A 12553-nucleotide genomic window follows, 5' to 3' on the forward strand; every position below is an offset into this window, starting at 1 on the left:
GTCATTCTTTTAGGATAAGAGTTCCATAACCACATCACACATTTTGGCCAGAGACAAATAATTTGGGGGAATGTGTTGATTTTTTTCTAAGTCATGCCTTGATTGTCTCTTGACTAACAAGGACTCAGGATGAAACTTGTTCTCTGTTAACATGAACTTTGCCATTTCAGACACTCTATTTTTCCACGTAGCAAGTGATCCAATACTCAAATACATAACTGAGTTGCCAACTGTCAGAGGACCCGTGGCCCATCAGCAGGCTCTTGAAGCCCTACTTTGCTCTCCTAGAAACCAAGTTTCCTTTAAATTTAACTAAGCCCTGTCGCTACAAATCAAATGTAATATGTGGAAAGTTGCATTTCTACTGGCAAGATGTTCCTTTCACAAACAGGAATTCAATGTAAGTCAGGGAGCCATTTTGTTGTCTCTTGGAAATAAGAAAATGAGTTTCCTTGAAAATTAATGATTCCCAAGCAAGACTTTGGCCACTAATAAATGACATATTTTTGTCCTATAGAGTTGAACAATGGGCTTTGAGATAACCATATTTTAGAAGAACATTATGATCTTTACCTTTTCCAAGCAAATTCAGGCATTGTTGGTCAGTATTCCGGCACTGACCCTGGTAACAGAAGGCTTCACCCGAGTTACAAAACTCTCCATTACGTACGAATGTGTCGGGTACACAAGAGGCATGGGTCCCATTACAGTACTCTGCAAAGTCACACTCACCACGCTTTTTTCTACAAAGTGAGTTCAGTGCTTTTATCTAGAAGAGAACAGAAGGGATTACTTCTAAGGATGCTTCTTCTCATCCCTCCCTCCCTCTCCCTCTCCCCCCCCCCCTCTCTCAAATTTCAGTTTCCATTCTTTTTTTAAGTTGCCAAGATCAAGAAGAAAAAAATCTCTGGATGCTTATAAGAGAAACTTATGTTCAAATCCCATCACCTAAGGCCTCACATAAGACAATGTAGCAGAGGACACAGGAAAACCTGAAGGTTGTCTATCAAAAAATGTTTCCATAGCTGGAGTCAGGGGGGATGTGAATCATACCCATTATCCAAGGCTCAAGAAGATTTGTTCCTACACCTCTGACTATATGTGCACATGGCTGGTGCAATCAAAAGTTCCCTTCAGATCTAATCATGACAAGTAATTTGGCTATCTTTAATACTTGCCCTAGGTAGGATGGAGTCAGTGGACCAAAGTTAACTTGATATTAATAACTAAATCAATGCTGTGCCCATTTTTTAAAGGATTTATTTTACTATTTTGTGTATGTGAGTATGTTGCCTGTATGTACATATGTGCACCATATGCATGTCTGGTGCCTTCAGAGGGTAGAAGAGGCATCAGGTTCCCTGGTACTGGAGTTACTCATAGTTGTGGGCCAACATGTGGGTGCTGGGAATCAAACTTGAGCCTTCCACGTGATAGCCAATGCTCTTAACCACAGAGACATCTTTCCAATCCTATGAGGTGATTTCTAATGAAGGGAGACTTCTCAATATGTACACAACAATACAGAAATTTTTACAAAGTTGATGTTCTAGACTGTATTTCATCACATCTTTTTTTTTTTTTAAGGTCTAAAGGAAAATAGTAAAGTGAGTTAGAATCTGAGAGGAACAACAGAGACCTATGATAAACTTTTAAAAATTAAATTTAAAAAATTCTAGAATTTAAACTTTTCAAACTTCTTGGGTGAAAAGTACACTGGGTAAAAGGACCAGTGAAGCTGAAGGCGTGGCGGTGGAAGCCATGACAAGTGAAACAGGAAGTCAGTTTTCAACAGCCAGCAGGGATGAGATGCTTTCATGAGCCCAGTATATGCGACATTCTCAAAGGAGAGCACAAAGCGGTAAAGACTGAAACAGATGCTGGAAAACCCAATGGTTTCATTTTCTCCAGATTTAAGAAAAACTCTAAGTTCAATGAATCTCAAGCAGAAGACGCATATAGAAAAACATACACTGTCACCACATTTCTCAAAATCAGTGACAAAGAAACCTTGAGGCAGAAAGTAGAAGACATTGTATGCAGAATAACAAAAATAAGTATAGTCACAGATTTGTCGTTAGAGACAGTCCAAGCAAGAAAATAGAATAGCAATAATTTTAATGCACAGCAAATAAAAATGCTTTATTTCAATATAGCAAAAGAACTATTTTTTCAAAAGAACAAAGATCAAGGGGGGTGAGAAGTAGCTCAGTAGGCCAAGGACTTGTCAAGCAAGCTTGCCAACCTGAGTTTCAGTCCCAGCACCCACATAATCTGGAATCAGCAGCCTGTATTTGTAACCCCAGCTCTGGGGAAGTAGAGACCTGTGGAGCTTATCGACCTGCCTTACCAGCTCACTGAGCTATGGGTTAAAAAATAAGACAGAGACCAAGGAAGACACTACCAGCCTCGGTCGATACCCACATACCTGTGTCACACAGACGCAGTCCCCAAGAAAAAGCGAAAGCAAAATAAAGCCTGTTTTAGATCTTCAAAATCTGAAACCCTTTAAGATCTGAAAGCCTAAACAACACACACATACACATACATTATAATATGTACCACACACAATTGCATACACATGCATGTACACTGTGGGAGCCTGTTTTCGGGTTCCTCGTGGCTTTACCCAGCAGGTCCACATAGAGGATGACTGGACCACGGGCCTGAGTGCAGGTGTCTGAGATGGTCTGCACTTGGCTGTGCTGGAGGAGGAGGTCTTTTTCTCTACCCCTTGGCATCTCTATAAATACCCTGGGGCAGAGACAGTCAGGGCCCATTGGAAAAGGTTCCAGGTCCCCTCGAGGCTATCCTGTATTTTCTATCTGTTTATCTCCGCACTATAAATCCTTCTATCTAATATTTCCTGCTGCTCTCACTCAAGAAAACTCTCGGGAGCTGTGGGGTTGGTGGGTAAACGCCCCACAGTACACACATACTCAAAGTTGGAAGCAAGAAATAAAACCAAATGTTATATTTGAATCAAATTATTCATCTAAACACAGTCATATAAAAAGCAGCCAGGCTGCATAAAAAGGAAGATCCTACTGAATGCTACTTAAAAGGAACCATTTGTATAAAGATAGTTTGAAATAAAATACTATGAAAGTAAAATAAAATGTCCAATGTACCATGCTAATACATCATGCTAGCATTAATGATAAAAATTGGAAGTGGTGATATCAGAAGAGGCAGATTTCAGAATAAGGGATATTGTTATAGAAGAGAAGCTTATTTTGAAATTATTTAGGGAACTGTTCATCAATACAATGCAATGATAATAACAATACAATATAATAACAACATGAACATTTATGCAGCTGGTAACAGAACTTCAAAACACATGAAATTAATATTGAAAATCTCCAATTAAAAATAGGCAAATCCACAATTGACAGTTATTTCAAGGACTGATGTAGTAAGAATATAATCAATGTACCAGGACTAGTTAGCAAACAATTTTATCAAGACAAAAGACCTGTCCTTTCACAAAATGTCATTTCTTTCTTGCTCCAAATGAGAATGTTCCAGAAGGTATTTGGTAGGTAGCAGAAGGTCAAGGACTGTGCCACTGTGGGTACTGCTGTGGACATACCACAGTTTGCCCTTATATACACAGAACATCCAAGAGCACTTGCTACAGTCTCTCCAGATTCCCAAAGGAGATGCTACTGGTCTCTGTGTGGGTGCAGAACCGACCTCCATGAGTTCCAGCATTGGTTTAACAAGACCCAGACCCCTAACTGGGTGGATTTCACTTCTCCAGTCTTGCAATGGTTTGAGGGGATGAGACCCCAGATAAGAGGCAATCTCTGCCATGGCATTGGGTTGGCAGAGGCTGTTCACCTTAGTATTGTTATCACAGGACTTGATGGGAGGCAGGCTGATTTTCTTGCATGGAAGGATGTTGTAAGTAAACATGTCTTATGCAGCATCTAAGCAATATGGTTTGACTATTTAAGTAGGTTTGTATTTCCCTTCATATCTGTTGACACTGTTTTTGTGTTGGTGCTCTGCCATTAGATGCATATGTACTCACAATTTTATATCCTCTTGATGAATTGTCTCCTTTAGTGTTATATAACTACCTCCTTGTCTTATATGAAAGGTTTGTAGTTCTTTTGTGTGTGTGTGGGGGGGGGGGGGGGTATTTATTTGTTCTACTTAAAGCCACAGTAGTCTGGAACCTGGACCCAGTGGGGTCTTCCACATCAACCACTAATAAAAAAATAAAAAAATTTTAAAAAAGCCCTACAGTCAGATCTTCTGGAGGCATTTTCTCAACTGAGGTTCCCTTGTTTTAGGTAACTCTATCTTGTGTCAAGTTGACATAAAACGAGCCAACAGTGTGTGTGTGTGTGTGTGTGTGTGTGTGTGTGTGTGTGTGTGTGTTCCTCTAGGTAACCATGACTAATACAATTCCACACTCACTGACTTATAAGAGCACCATTTGCCTCAATCTTTGATTTTAGGCGGTTTGCTTTGCTTAGCATTTTTTCCTTAAGATGTAAATATTAATGGACCTCTCTTTGAATAGTTTTAATACTAAGGAATTGGACAACTGCAATATCAGCTGAGTGCAGGCCAGCAAAGGGCTTTCCCAAAAGACAGTAGACTGACTTAGGCAGGTACAAGGGAATCCCTCTAACGTCTTACCCTCGCATAAACTACACACAGCACATATGAATGAGAAGAACTTGGAGAGGGCACATGTTGATCAGACAGACATGTTGGCGGTCATGGAGAAAACTTCAGAAAGCCAAGTTAGGAGAGAAGAAACATAAGAGATGATATATAGGAGAGCCCAGGAAGTGCTAGATTACTGAATGGAGCCAAAGTGTGGTGTGGATACTGCTGCACAAGAGTATCATTGAATTGTCCGCTAGGAGCTGTAAGTGATGTTTTCCATCCCTTTGAACTATGTATTTTATTTCGTGAAAATAACTGCTGGGCTGTTATCAAATGTGGGTTTCATCTTACCTTGCACGTTTTTGTACAGCACCCTCCAGAGCCACATACAGCACCAGGCTTTAATCGGCATATCAGAGGGTCACAGCACGCTGTGTGTGTACAGTTCTGCAGAGAAGAAAATGCAAAGTCTGACTCAGTACTGTATGGCCACACAGCATCAAATGAGGTCGCAGCACATCATCTTGCAAACCTTATAGTTTTTCTTCTGTTTATAGTTTCAGTAACTCCATTCTCCTGGAAATACCACCTCATTCACCAGTTTGTAGAGGCCTATTTCTCTCTACGTGGCACAGTTTAAGAAGGACTGCCATGAAACTACCCAGGGGAACTGTCCCTCTTGTTAGTAGCCACTCTCTTTAAACATTCCTATATTCCGGCGAATATGCCAAGCCTCATCCATTGTACTGTTTACGTGTAAATCCCAACATTGAACAGCCTCAGTGTTGCTCAGGCACAGAGCCCACTGCACGTGGGCTTGTCTTGTCTCCTCTAGTTTGGTTCCCCAGAGAGAATAAAAAACTGGAAAGTCTAGAGCTGCCCCACCAAGAAGATAATCCCTAGCCATGTGGAAAGGCTCAAATTCACTAGAGGCACATGTAGTTAATCATATTGTTGTCCAGTTCTGTATCTGCATGTGGCCAGTTACACGTGTCATGGGGAAATAGACAGACTTTGCCGTCATCACAGAAGCATCTATTGACCTGGAAGACTCATATCATAAATAGATGCTTTATTTTGTCTAGCATTTTTAAGTTATGATGTGGTTGTATACTCTATTATTTCTTTTACTGTAATGAATAAGACCAGTTATTAAATATTAAATGGTTACATCCCTGAAATAAAGCCAGACTTACCATACTAATATTTACTCATGTTCCCGTTATAATCTGCTTCTCAAAGACACTGGGTTTGATATTGTCTTACTTTGAACTACGCCCTTCAAGTTCTTGATGTCTACTATAAACTCTTAGGGGGAAACACTGTCATATGCTCTACCCAGTCATAACTGTATTCAATTATGTCCCATTTGTCACCCAACATTGGTCACCCCAGGCTATTTACAGGAAGCTGTTCAGCAATGTGCAACAGATGAAGGTCTATTTATGGCTTTGTTAATTGTCTTAAGGAGAATATTGAAGAGGATTAGCTTTAATGAATACAAGCCAACAGCTGCTAATATTCCAAAGGGGAAAATAAATGTTTAGCGTGGAAAAGGTTAGCAAATCACAGCTGAGTCACAAAACTGCATGGTATCTAATGACAGATACAAACCTGTATGTAAAGGGCAACGGTTGCTTGCTGGGAGGGAAAACTGGTCCTGTGGATGTTCAGTGGAGCATGTTGTATACCCCAATTTCAACATTCACAATTTGTGTCACCTAGCCTCAGCAATTCCAGTTGGGGGCTGACAGCCTGGAGGGCTCTGGGAGAGCCACTGGTCTTCAGTCCATGTTGGAGCTGGGTTCTGATGCAGCAGCCGTGCTGGCAGCAGCGTGGATGCACTCGCAAGCAAAGGATGAAAGCAGGCAGGCAAAAGCAGCACCCATTTTTTTTCTCCTCCTTAATGTAGGCATTGCTTGCCATAAAGCCCCCTCTCAAACTGCTTTTGCTGCAGCTTAGAGGTTCTGAGAAGTATCCTTTTCTGCTCTCATTCTTTTGTGTGTCCATTGACCCACTAGTCACTCTGGGGCATCTGCTAACTTTTCATATGTCTGTGACTGTTCCAGTATTTACATTGGAACATTATTGTTATAGTTTAAGAATGTATAGTCTGCTGCTACTAGATAGGAAGGGGTGTGTGTGTGTGTGTGTGTGTGTGTGTATGTGTGTGTGTGTGTTGTACTTGGTCTAAAGTGAAGTTTGAACTACTTCATCACTTACTCTCTTAATAGTTTTCTGACCATCGAAAGTAGAAAACTGGAGTCTACTACTACATAATTATATATTTCTACCTTCATATCTATGTGTTCTGTGTATGTGGTTGCTCCAATGTTAAATAAATCCATGCTTACAACCATTAAATGCTCTCAGTGATCTGATACTTGAGTTTCTCATGACAAAGCTTTGGACTTGGTCTTCTCTGAGAGGTATGGGCCATTACCACTCTTGTTGCGTGTTTGTATGGAGTACCCTTTGGTCCATTCCCTTGAAGTGTGTATGTGTTCTTAACTCTAATGTGAATATCCTGTTAGCAAAATATGGCTGGTTATTATTTATGGCTGAAAAATTCTACCAAGATTTTCTTAGAAGCATTACAGGGGTGAACTTCCTCAGCTTCTACTTGTCTTGGAGTTTGTTGCCTTATTTCTGAAAGATAGACTTCCTGAACTCAAGCATCTTCTTCCTGATCACTCTCAGTGCATTGGACAGACAACTCGGCTCTCTCTTGTTCTGAAAGTTTACTTAAAAAATTCACTCAAAGCCTCATAATTATCCCTTTGTATGCCATTTGCTTTAAAATTACTTTCCACTTTTGACAGTTTTGGTGGAGACCTCATTAAGTTAAAACCATCTGATGGCCACTGGTTAGGGGTTCTCAACATGTGGGTCAGATTTTACATTATTTTTTTTTAACATTACAAGTACAACAGTAGCAAAATTACAGTTATGAAGTAGCAACAAAAATAACTTTATGATTGGAGTCATCACAGCATGAGGAACTGTATTAAAGGTTAACAGAATTAGGAAGGCCCAAACTATTTGAGAAAGTGTAAGAGTTCATGAATCTTCCCTCCAAATTTTGGAAGTTTTAGGTAATTTTTTTTTTTTTTTTTTTTTTTTTTTTTTTTTTTTTTTTTTTTGGTTTTTCAAGACAGGATTTCTCTGTGTAGCTTTGTGCCTTTCCTGGAACTCGCTTTGTAGACCAGGTTGGCCTCAAACTCACAGACATCCTCCTGCCTCTGCCTCCCGAGTGCTGGGATTAAAGTCGTGCGCCACCACCGCACGTGATTGTTTTTTTAATATGTTTTTATAAGGTTTTTTTTTCCCCTCTTTTGGAAAGTTCCATAATAGGAATTTCAGTTCCATAATAGGAATTTCTGCATTTAAGAGGGGGGGAAAAAGCTTTATAAAAACATATTTAAAAAAACTCTGTGAGTTCGAGGCCAGCCTGGTCTACCAAGCGAGTTCCAGAAAAGGCACAAAGCTACACAGAGAAACCCTGTCTCGAAAAACCAAACCAAACAAAACAAAACAAAGTGCCACACAAGCCCTGTAGTCTTTTTTTATTCTTTTTCATGTTTTCTTTTCCTTCCCTGTACCATCTGGCTGAATTATTTCAAAAGAACTGCCCTCAAGTTCAAAGTTTCTTTTTTCGCTTTGATCCAATCTGTGGTTGAAGCAGTCAGCTAGACTTGTCCGTGAAGCATAGGCGATACAGGCCTCCCACCTTTCCTAAAACTGTAACTAAACTCCAAAACTCCCTTTGGTCTCTCTGGCACTGAGGGCAGGAACATTCTGGCCATGCTGATTCTTGCGGAAGGGGGCAGACATTTCAGACACATAGGCCCCAGGAAGAAGAGCACGGGCATAATCCAGCACTATGTAGTAATAGACCTTGACGTGCTGGCAAACAGCAGGGGCTGGGCTCCACAGAACCACCAAATGGTGCAGAAGCACTCAGGAGTGATAAAGTGAAGCTACAGACTGCACTGTGGGAGAGTCGGGGACTCTGCTTGCCAGGGAAGTGAGGCATTTCAGTGGGTCAGACTTTGGAACACTAGTACGCATACAGGAAGGCTGTACACAGTGGCTGCTCACCCCATAATTGCAAGGAGACTTACTCAAAGCAAAGTCTTTATTTGCTATCCTCGTAGAAAGGATATCACATCAGTTCAGGTACTAGAGGTCACAGCTACTTCTCTGCTGTCTAGGTTCTGAGGAGCCAGTGACAAGGCAAAGCAGAGTACTTCCTAGATAGCCCAAAAGCAAGAAGCCATAAAGCTTGGTGGGTAAATGTTGGACACCCTTGAATGTAGCTCAGTGATGGTAGGGTCTCAGGGATGAAGCTGATTGGAAGACAGCACAGTGTGGCAGCAGCTTGGATAATAGTGAACAGAACACAGTTTGAATCCGCAGACTGTGAGGTACAGGGTTATTTGTTGACCAAGATGGCAGGTATCTTCAGCAGTGATGGGAGCCACTGAGAGACCCCTGCTCACCTTGTAGGTGGCATTATGGATAAGCAGTTCCTTATGATGCCCTGTAATCGGATTGAGTATCTGGGCTCTCCAGAATTTCTGCTGCTGCTCTGTGGTCTCTGGTTGTCTTGGCTGAGAAGGTATTCATATGATTGTGTGTGTGTGTGTGTGTGTGTGTGTGTGTGTGTGTGTGTGTGTTGGTATGTATATGTGTGTGTTTAATTGGGGGGGGCACTATTTTCTACATGAGTTCTGTATTTACACCATTTCCACTCCCCTCTTTCTCCTTAACTCCTCTTGTGTCCTTTCCAACTGGCTCCCAAGTTCTTGACTTCTATAATTATTATCACAACTATATGTATATACAATCCATTTTGAGTCGATTTTATGTTGCTCATGTGTAATGCATTTAGGGCCAGCCACCGTGGACTGGATAACTTATGAGGGAATAGACAGACTCTTACAGGCAACTGGTCCAAAACAGAAAGAATGAGTGAATGTGGGGTGCCCCACCCTGGTTTGCATGTCTGCAGAGTAACTCCTGTACCTGGGGCTCAGGGAGCATTGCGAAAGAAGTGGCTGAAAGTTTGTAAGAACAAGAGGACCAGGGTGCTGTTAGTGTCTTCTGGACTGACAGAGATACTATCCCATGATACCTTTCCTAGTCAACCTTTTCTCTAACAGATGACAAGCCTGCTGAGGTCCCCGCTATTATTTTTCATCTGTGGCTTATTTGGATCTCATCCTCAGACTTTGTGTCTTCTATAAGTGATAGGTAGGTTTTATTTTGGAATATCTGAGTTAAGAACAATTTTCTCAGTGTATTAGGCAGGAACACATCCTACCACCTTATCTTAGTCTACATCTTGCCCATTAGTGTCTTGGTAGCGTTTGTTGCAAAGAGCAGATTATGTTGCCAGATGAAGACAGGTTGGTGATCAGTCTTCAGCTGGCACAGGCAACAGATAGTGTCAGGAGGCACTAGTTATAGGCAGATATCATCCAAAGAACCCATATGCTAACTCCCAAAAGGGAAATTGGGAAACTGAAGATTTTAGCTTCACAAAGGGGAAAAAGTCTACTTCAGATCGATTTGACGAAAAGATAAAGCCGTCTCCGCTTTTCTGACTACGAAACTGAGAAGAGGAGGAGATCGAAAGGGATCACCCACCTGCGTCGTACCACAGTCACATTGCTCGTTGCCTTCTATGACCCCGTTGCCGCATATCCGTCTCGGCTTGCGCCGCGCTCTTCTCTCCACAGGCCATTCCCGGAGACATCCAAGATTTTTGCTCACTAACAAAGACTTAAATTCATCCAAGCTACAAGTACTGAAATCCTTCATACCACTCAAGTATCTAGAACATAACAATGTGCACATGGTCAACATCGCTGCTACTTGTTCCAGTTGCCGTCACGTGGTGTTTTGACAAAGATTTCAGGAGCGCCGTCCTTCACAGAAAATGTTAAGCACGCTTCGAAACGCAGAGATTGGATTTGCTAAGATGTTTTCTCAGACTTTTTTATTTCTACCAAGAAAAGTAAAAACTAATGACACAATTTTAAAAAAAATTTTTTCTTGTCACATACTGTGTTTATGGAGAATCTGCAGCACCTCAGTACATGCTGATCCAGGGTTCCTGACTTCTCTCTCTCTCTCTCTCTCTCTCTCTCTCTCTCTCTCTCTCTCTCTCTCTCTCTCTCTCCAGTTTGTGCATTAGCACATGTGTTCCCTTATAAGTTTGGAACCTTTAAGCACAGGAACTGCTATTCATAATTCTCTCCCTAGTGCCAAATAATTTGAACTTCAAAATTTCAGTCTTAATCTTCAGTTTATTTAAAGTTATTTAATTCTTTCCTATACTCTTTCAATAAACATCAGAATAAGCATATTACCTTGAACATTAACTTGAACAATTAAACATTTTCAAATAGAAATCAGTCATACATAGCTTATCAAGACAATATGGCGTACATTTATCATCCCTGCTTCTCCTCATCAAGTAAAAGTTAAAAATCATAAAATAAAGTGAGAAGAAGTCTGCAAAGCTGAGATATGAATTAACAAAAACCAACTCCCAGGACCAAAAGGGCCACATAGGGACTGGACATTTTCTCTCTCCTTGCCCTCAAAAACAGTGACTTGGGAATCATGACTTTAGAACTACGGACATTAGTGGAAAAAGATAGCTCGGGTAGGCTCCCTCCTCCCCATGATCAAATGGGAAACAGGAAAGTGGATACCACCAGCCAGAGAAAGCAATTAAAATGCTGCGTCTATACTGTGACAGAAATAGAGATTAATGTAGTTATTGTGTGTAACGGCACAACACTGTCTCAAGAGTTGGAGGGGGGACTACAGAGAGATCCAGAAAGCCTGCTGTGTATATAAACAAAGGAGATGGATCATATGTCAAAGAGACACTCAGGTTCTCATGGTTACTGCAGCGCTCTTCACAAATACCGTGATATGGGATCAACTCAAATGTTCATCACAAAATGAGGAGATAAAGAAAATGCAACTATTCAGCCACAGAAAGTATATAACCCTCTCATTTGCAATAATATGAGTGGACTTAGAGGACATTCAGCTAAGTGAAAGAACTCAGGGACAGGAAGAAAAATGGCACATCATCTGACTCCAAAGTAGGATTTAAAATCCTGAGCCCATGTAAGTTGGCAGTGGAATTGGGGCTCCCAGATGCCAGGGTTAGCAGGGGGAAGAAAATAGGAAGAGAAGTCAGCCATGATGGAAGAAAAAAGTTCTGCCTTCCAGGTACAACAAGATGAGAGTTAGCATTAATATATTACATATCTCAAAACAATTAGGGCAGTTTTTAACATCATCCCAGTAAAAAAAAAACAAAACAAAACAAAAGTAAAATTATGGATATGCTCATTATTCAGAGTTAATCAATGTATGATATACTCATGAATCAAAGTTTCATAATGAATGTCACAATGATATGCCAGCACTATATACCAAAAACAGTAAAGTAAACACCGAGAGAAAAGACAGAAGGTAAGTGCAGGGGGGCTGTTAAGACACACGCACAGTGAACAGGGTGTAAAATCCACCAGGGAAAACAGCATAGAGGCTCTCGAATTCAGTTAACAGAATCAGAAAGCCAGAGGGAATGTGTGTGTCTGATAAAGAAGGTGGTCTTACACTGCTTTGGGCGTCATTAGGCAAGCATCTCCCATACAGTGGCAGGTGTCTGTGTTGTCGTAAGTTAAGCCCAAACCAAGGCTCAGCAGCTGTGTGACAATGACACTGTATGACTCCAGCGGCAAACCTTTTGGATACTAAACAGGAACAAAAGGGAAAGGAGTTAGCAAAGCATCACTGGCTGCATTGAAAATTAGTCATTGACACATTCGAGACACCTCTGTGGACGCAACTGCAGTAGTTACATAAACATTTCGATGAAAACTGTATTTAT

The 12553-nt window shown here is 41.0% G+C and overlaps 1 protein-coding gene across 1 annotated transcript in view; it reads right to left on the bottom strand.

Moving 5' to 3' along the window:
- The window catches only part of LOC118569184 (disintegrin and metalloproteinase domain-containing protein 5-like), a 65581-nt gene that overhangs the window by 39168 nt on the left and 13860 nt on the right, over positions 1-12553 (bottom strand). The window contains exons 11-14 of the mRNA XM_036166913.1: positions 12280-12416; positions 10282-10468; positions 4981-5076; positions 574-769 (exon numbers count right to left, since the gene is read on the bottom strand). Of these exons, the coding sequence (XP_036022806.1) occupies positions 574-769; positions 4981-5076; positions 10282-10468; positions 12280-12416 (616 nt within the window). The remainder of the gene's footprint in view (positions 1-573; positions 770-4980; positions 5077-10281; positions 10469-12279; positions 12417-12553) is intronic.

This window comes from Onychomys torridus, chromosome 17 (assembly GCF_903995425.1).
Source record: "Onychomys torridus chromosome 17, mOncTor1.1, whole genome shotgun sequence".
Taxonomy (NCBI): Eukaryota; Metazoa; Chordata; class Mammalia; order Rodentia; family Cricetidae; genus Onychomys; species Onychomys torridus.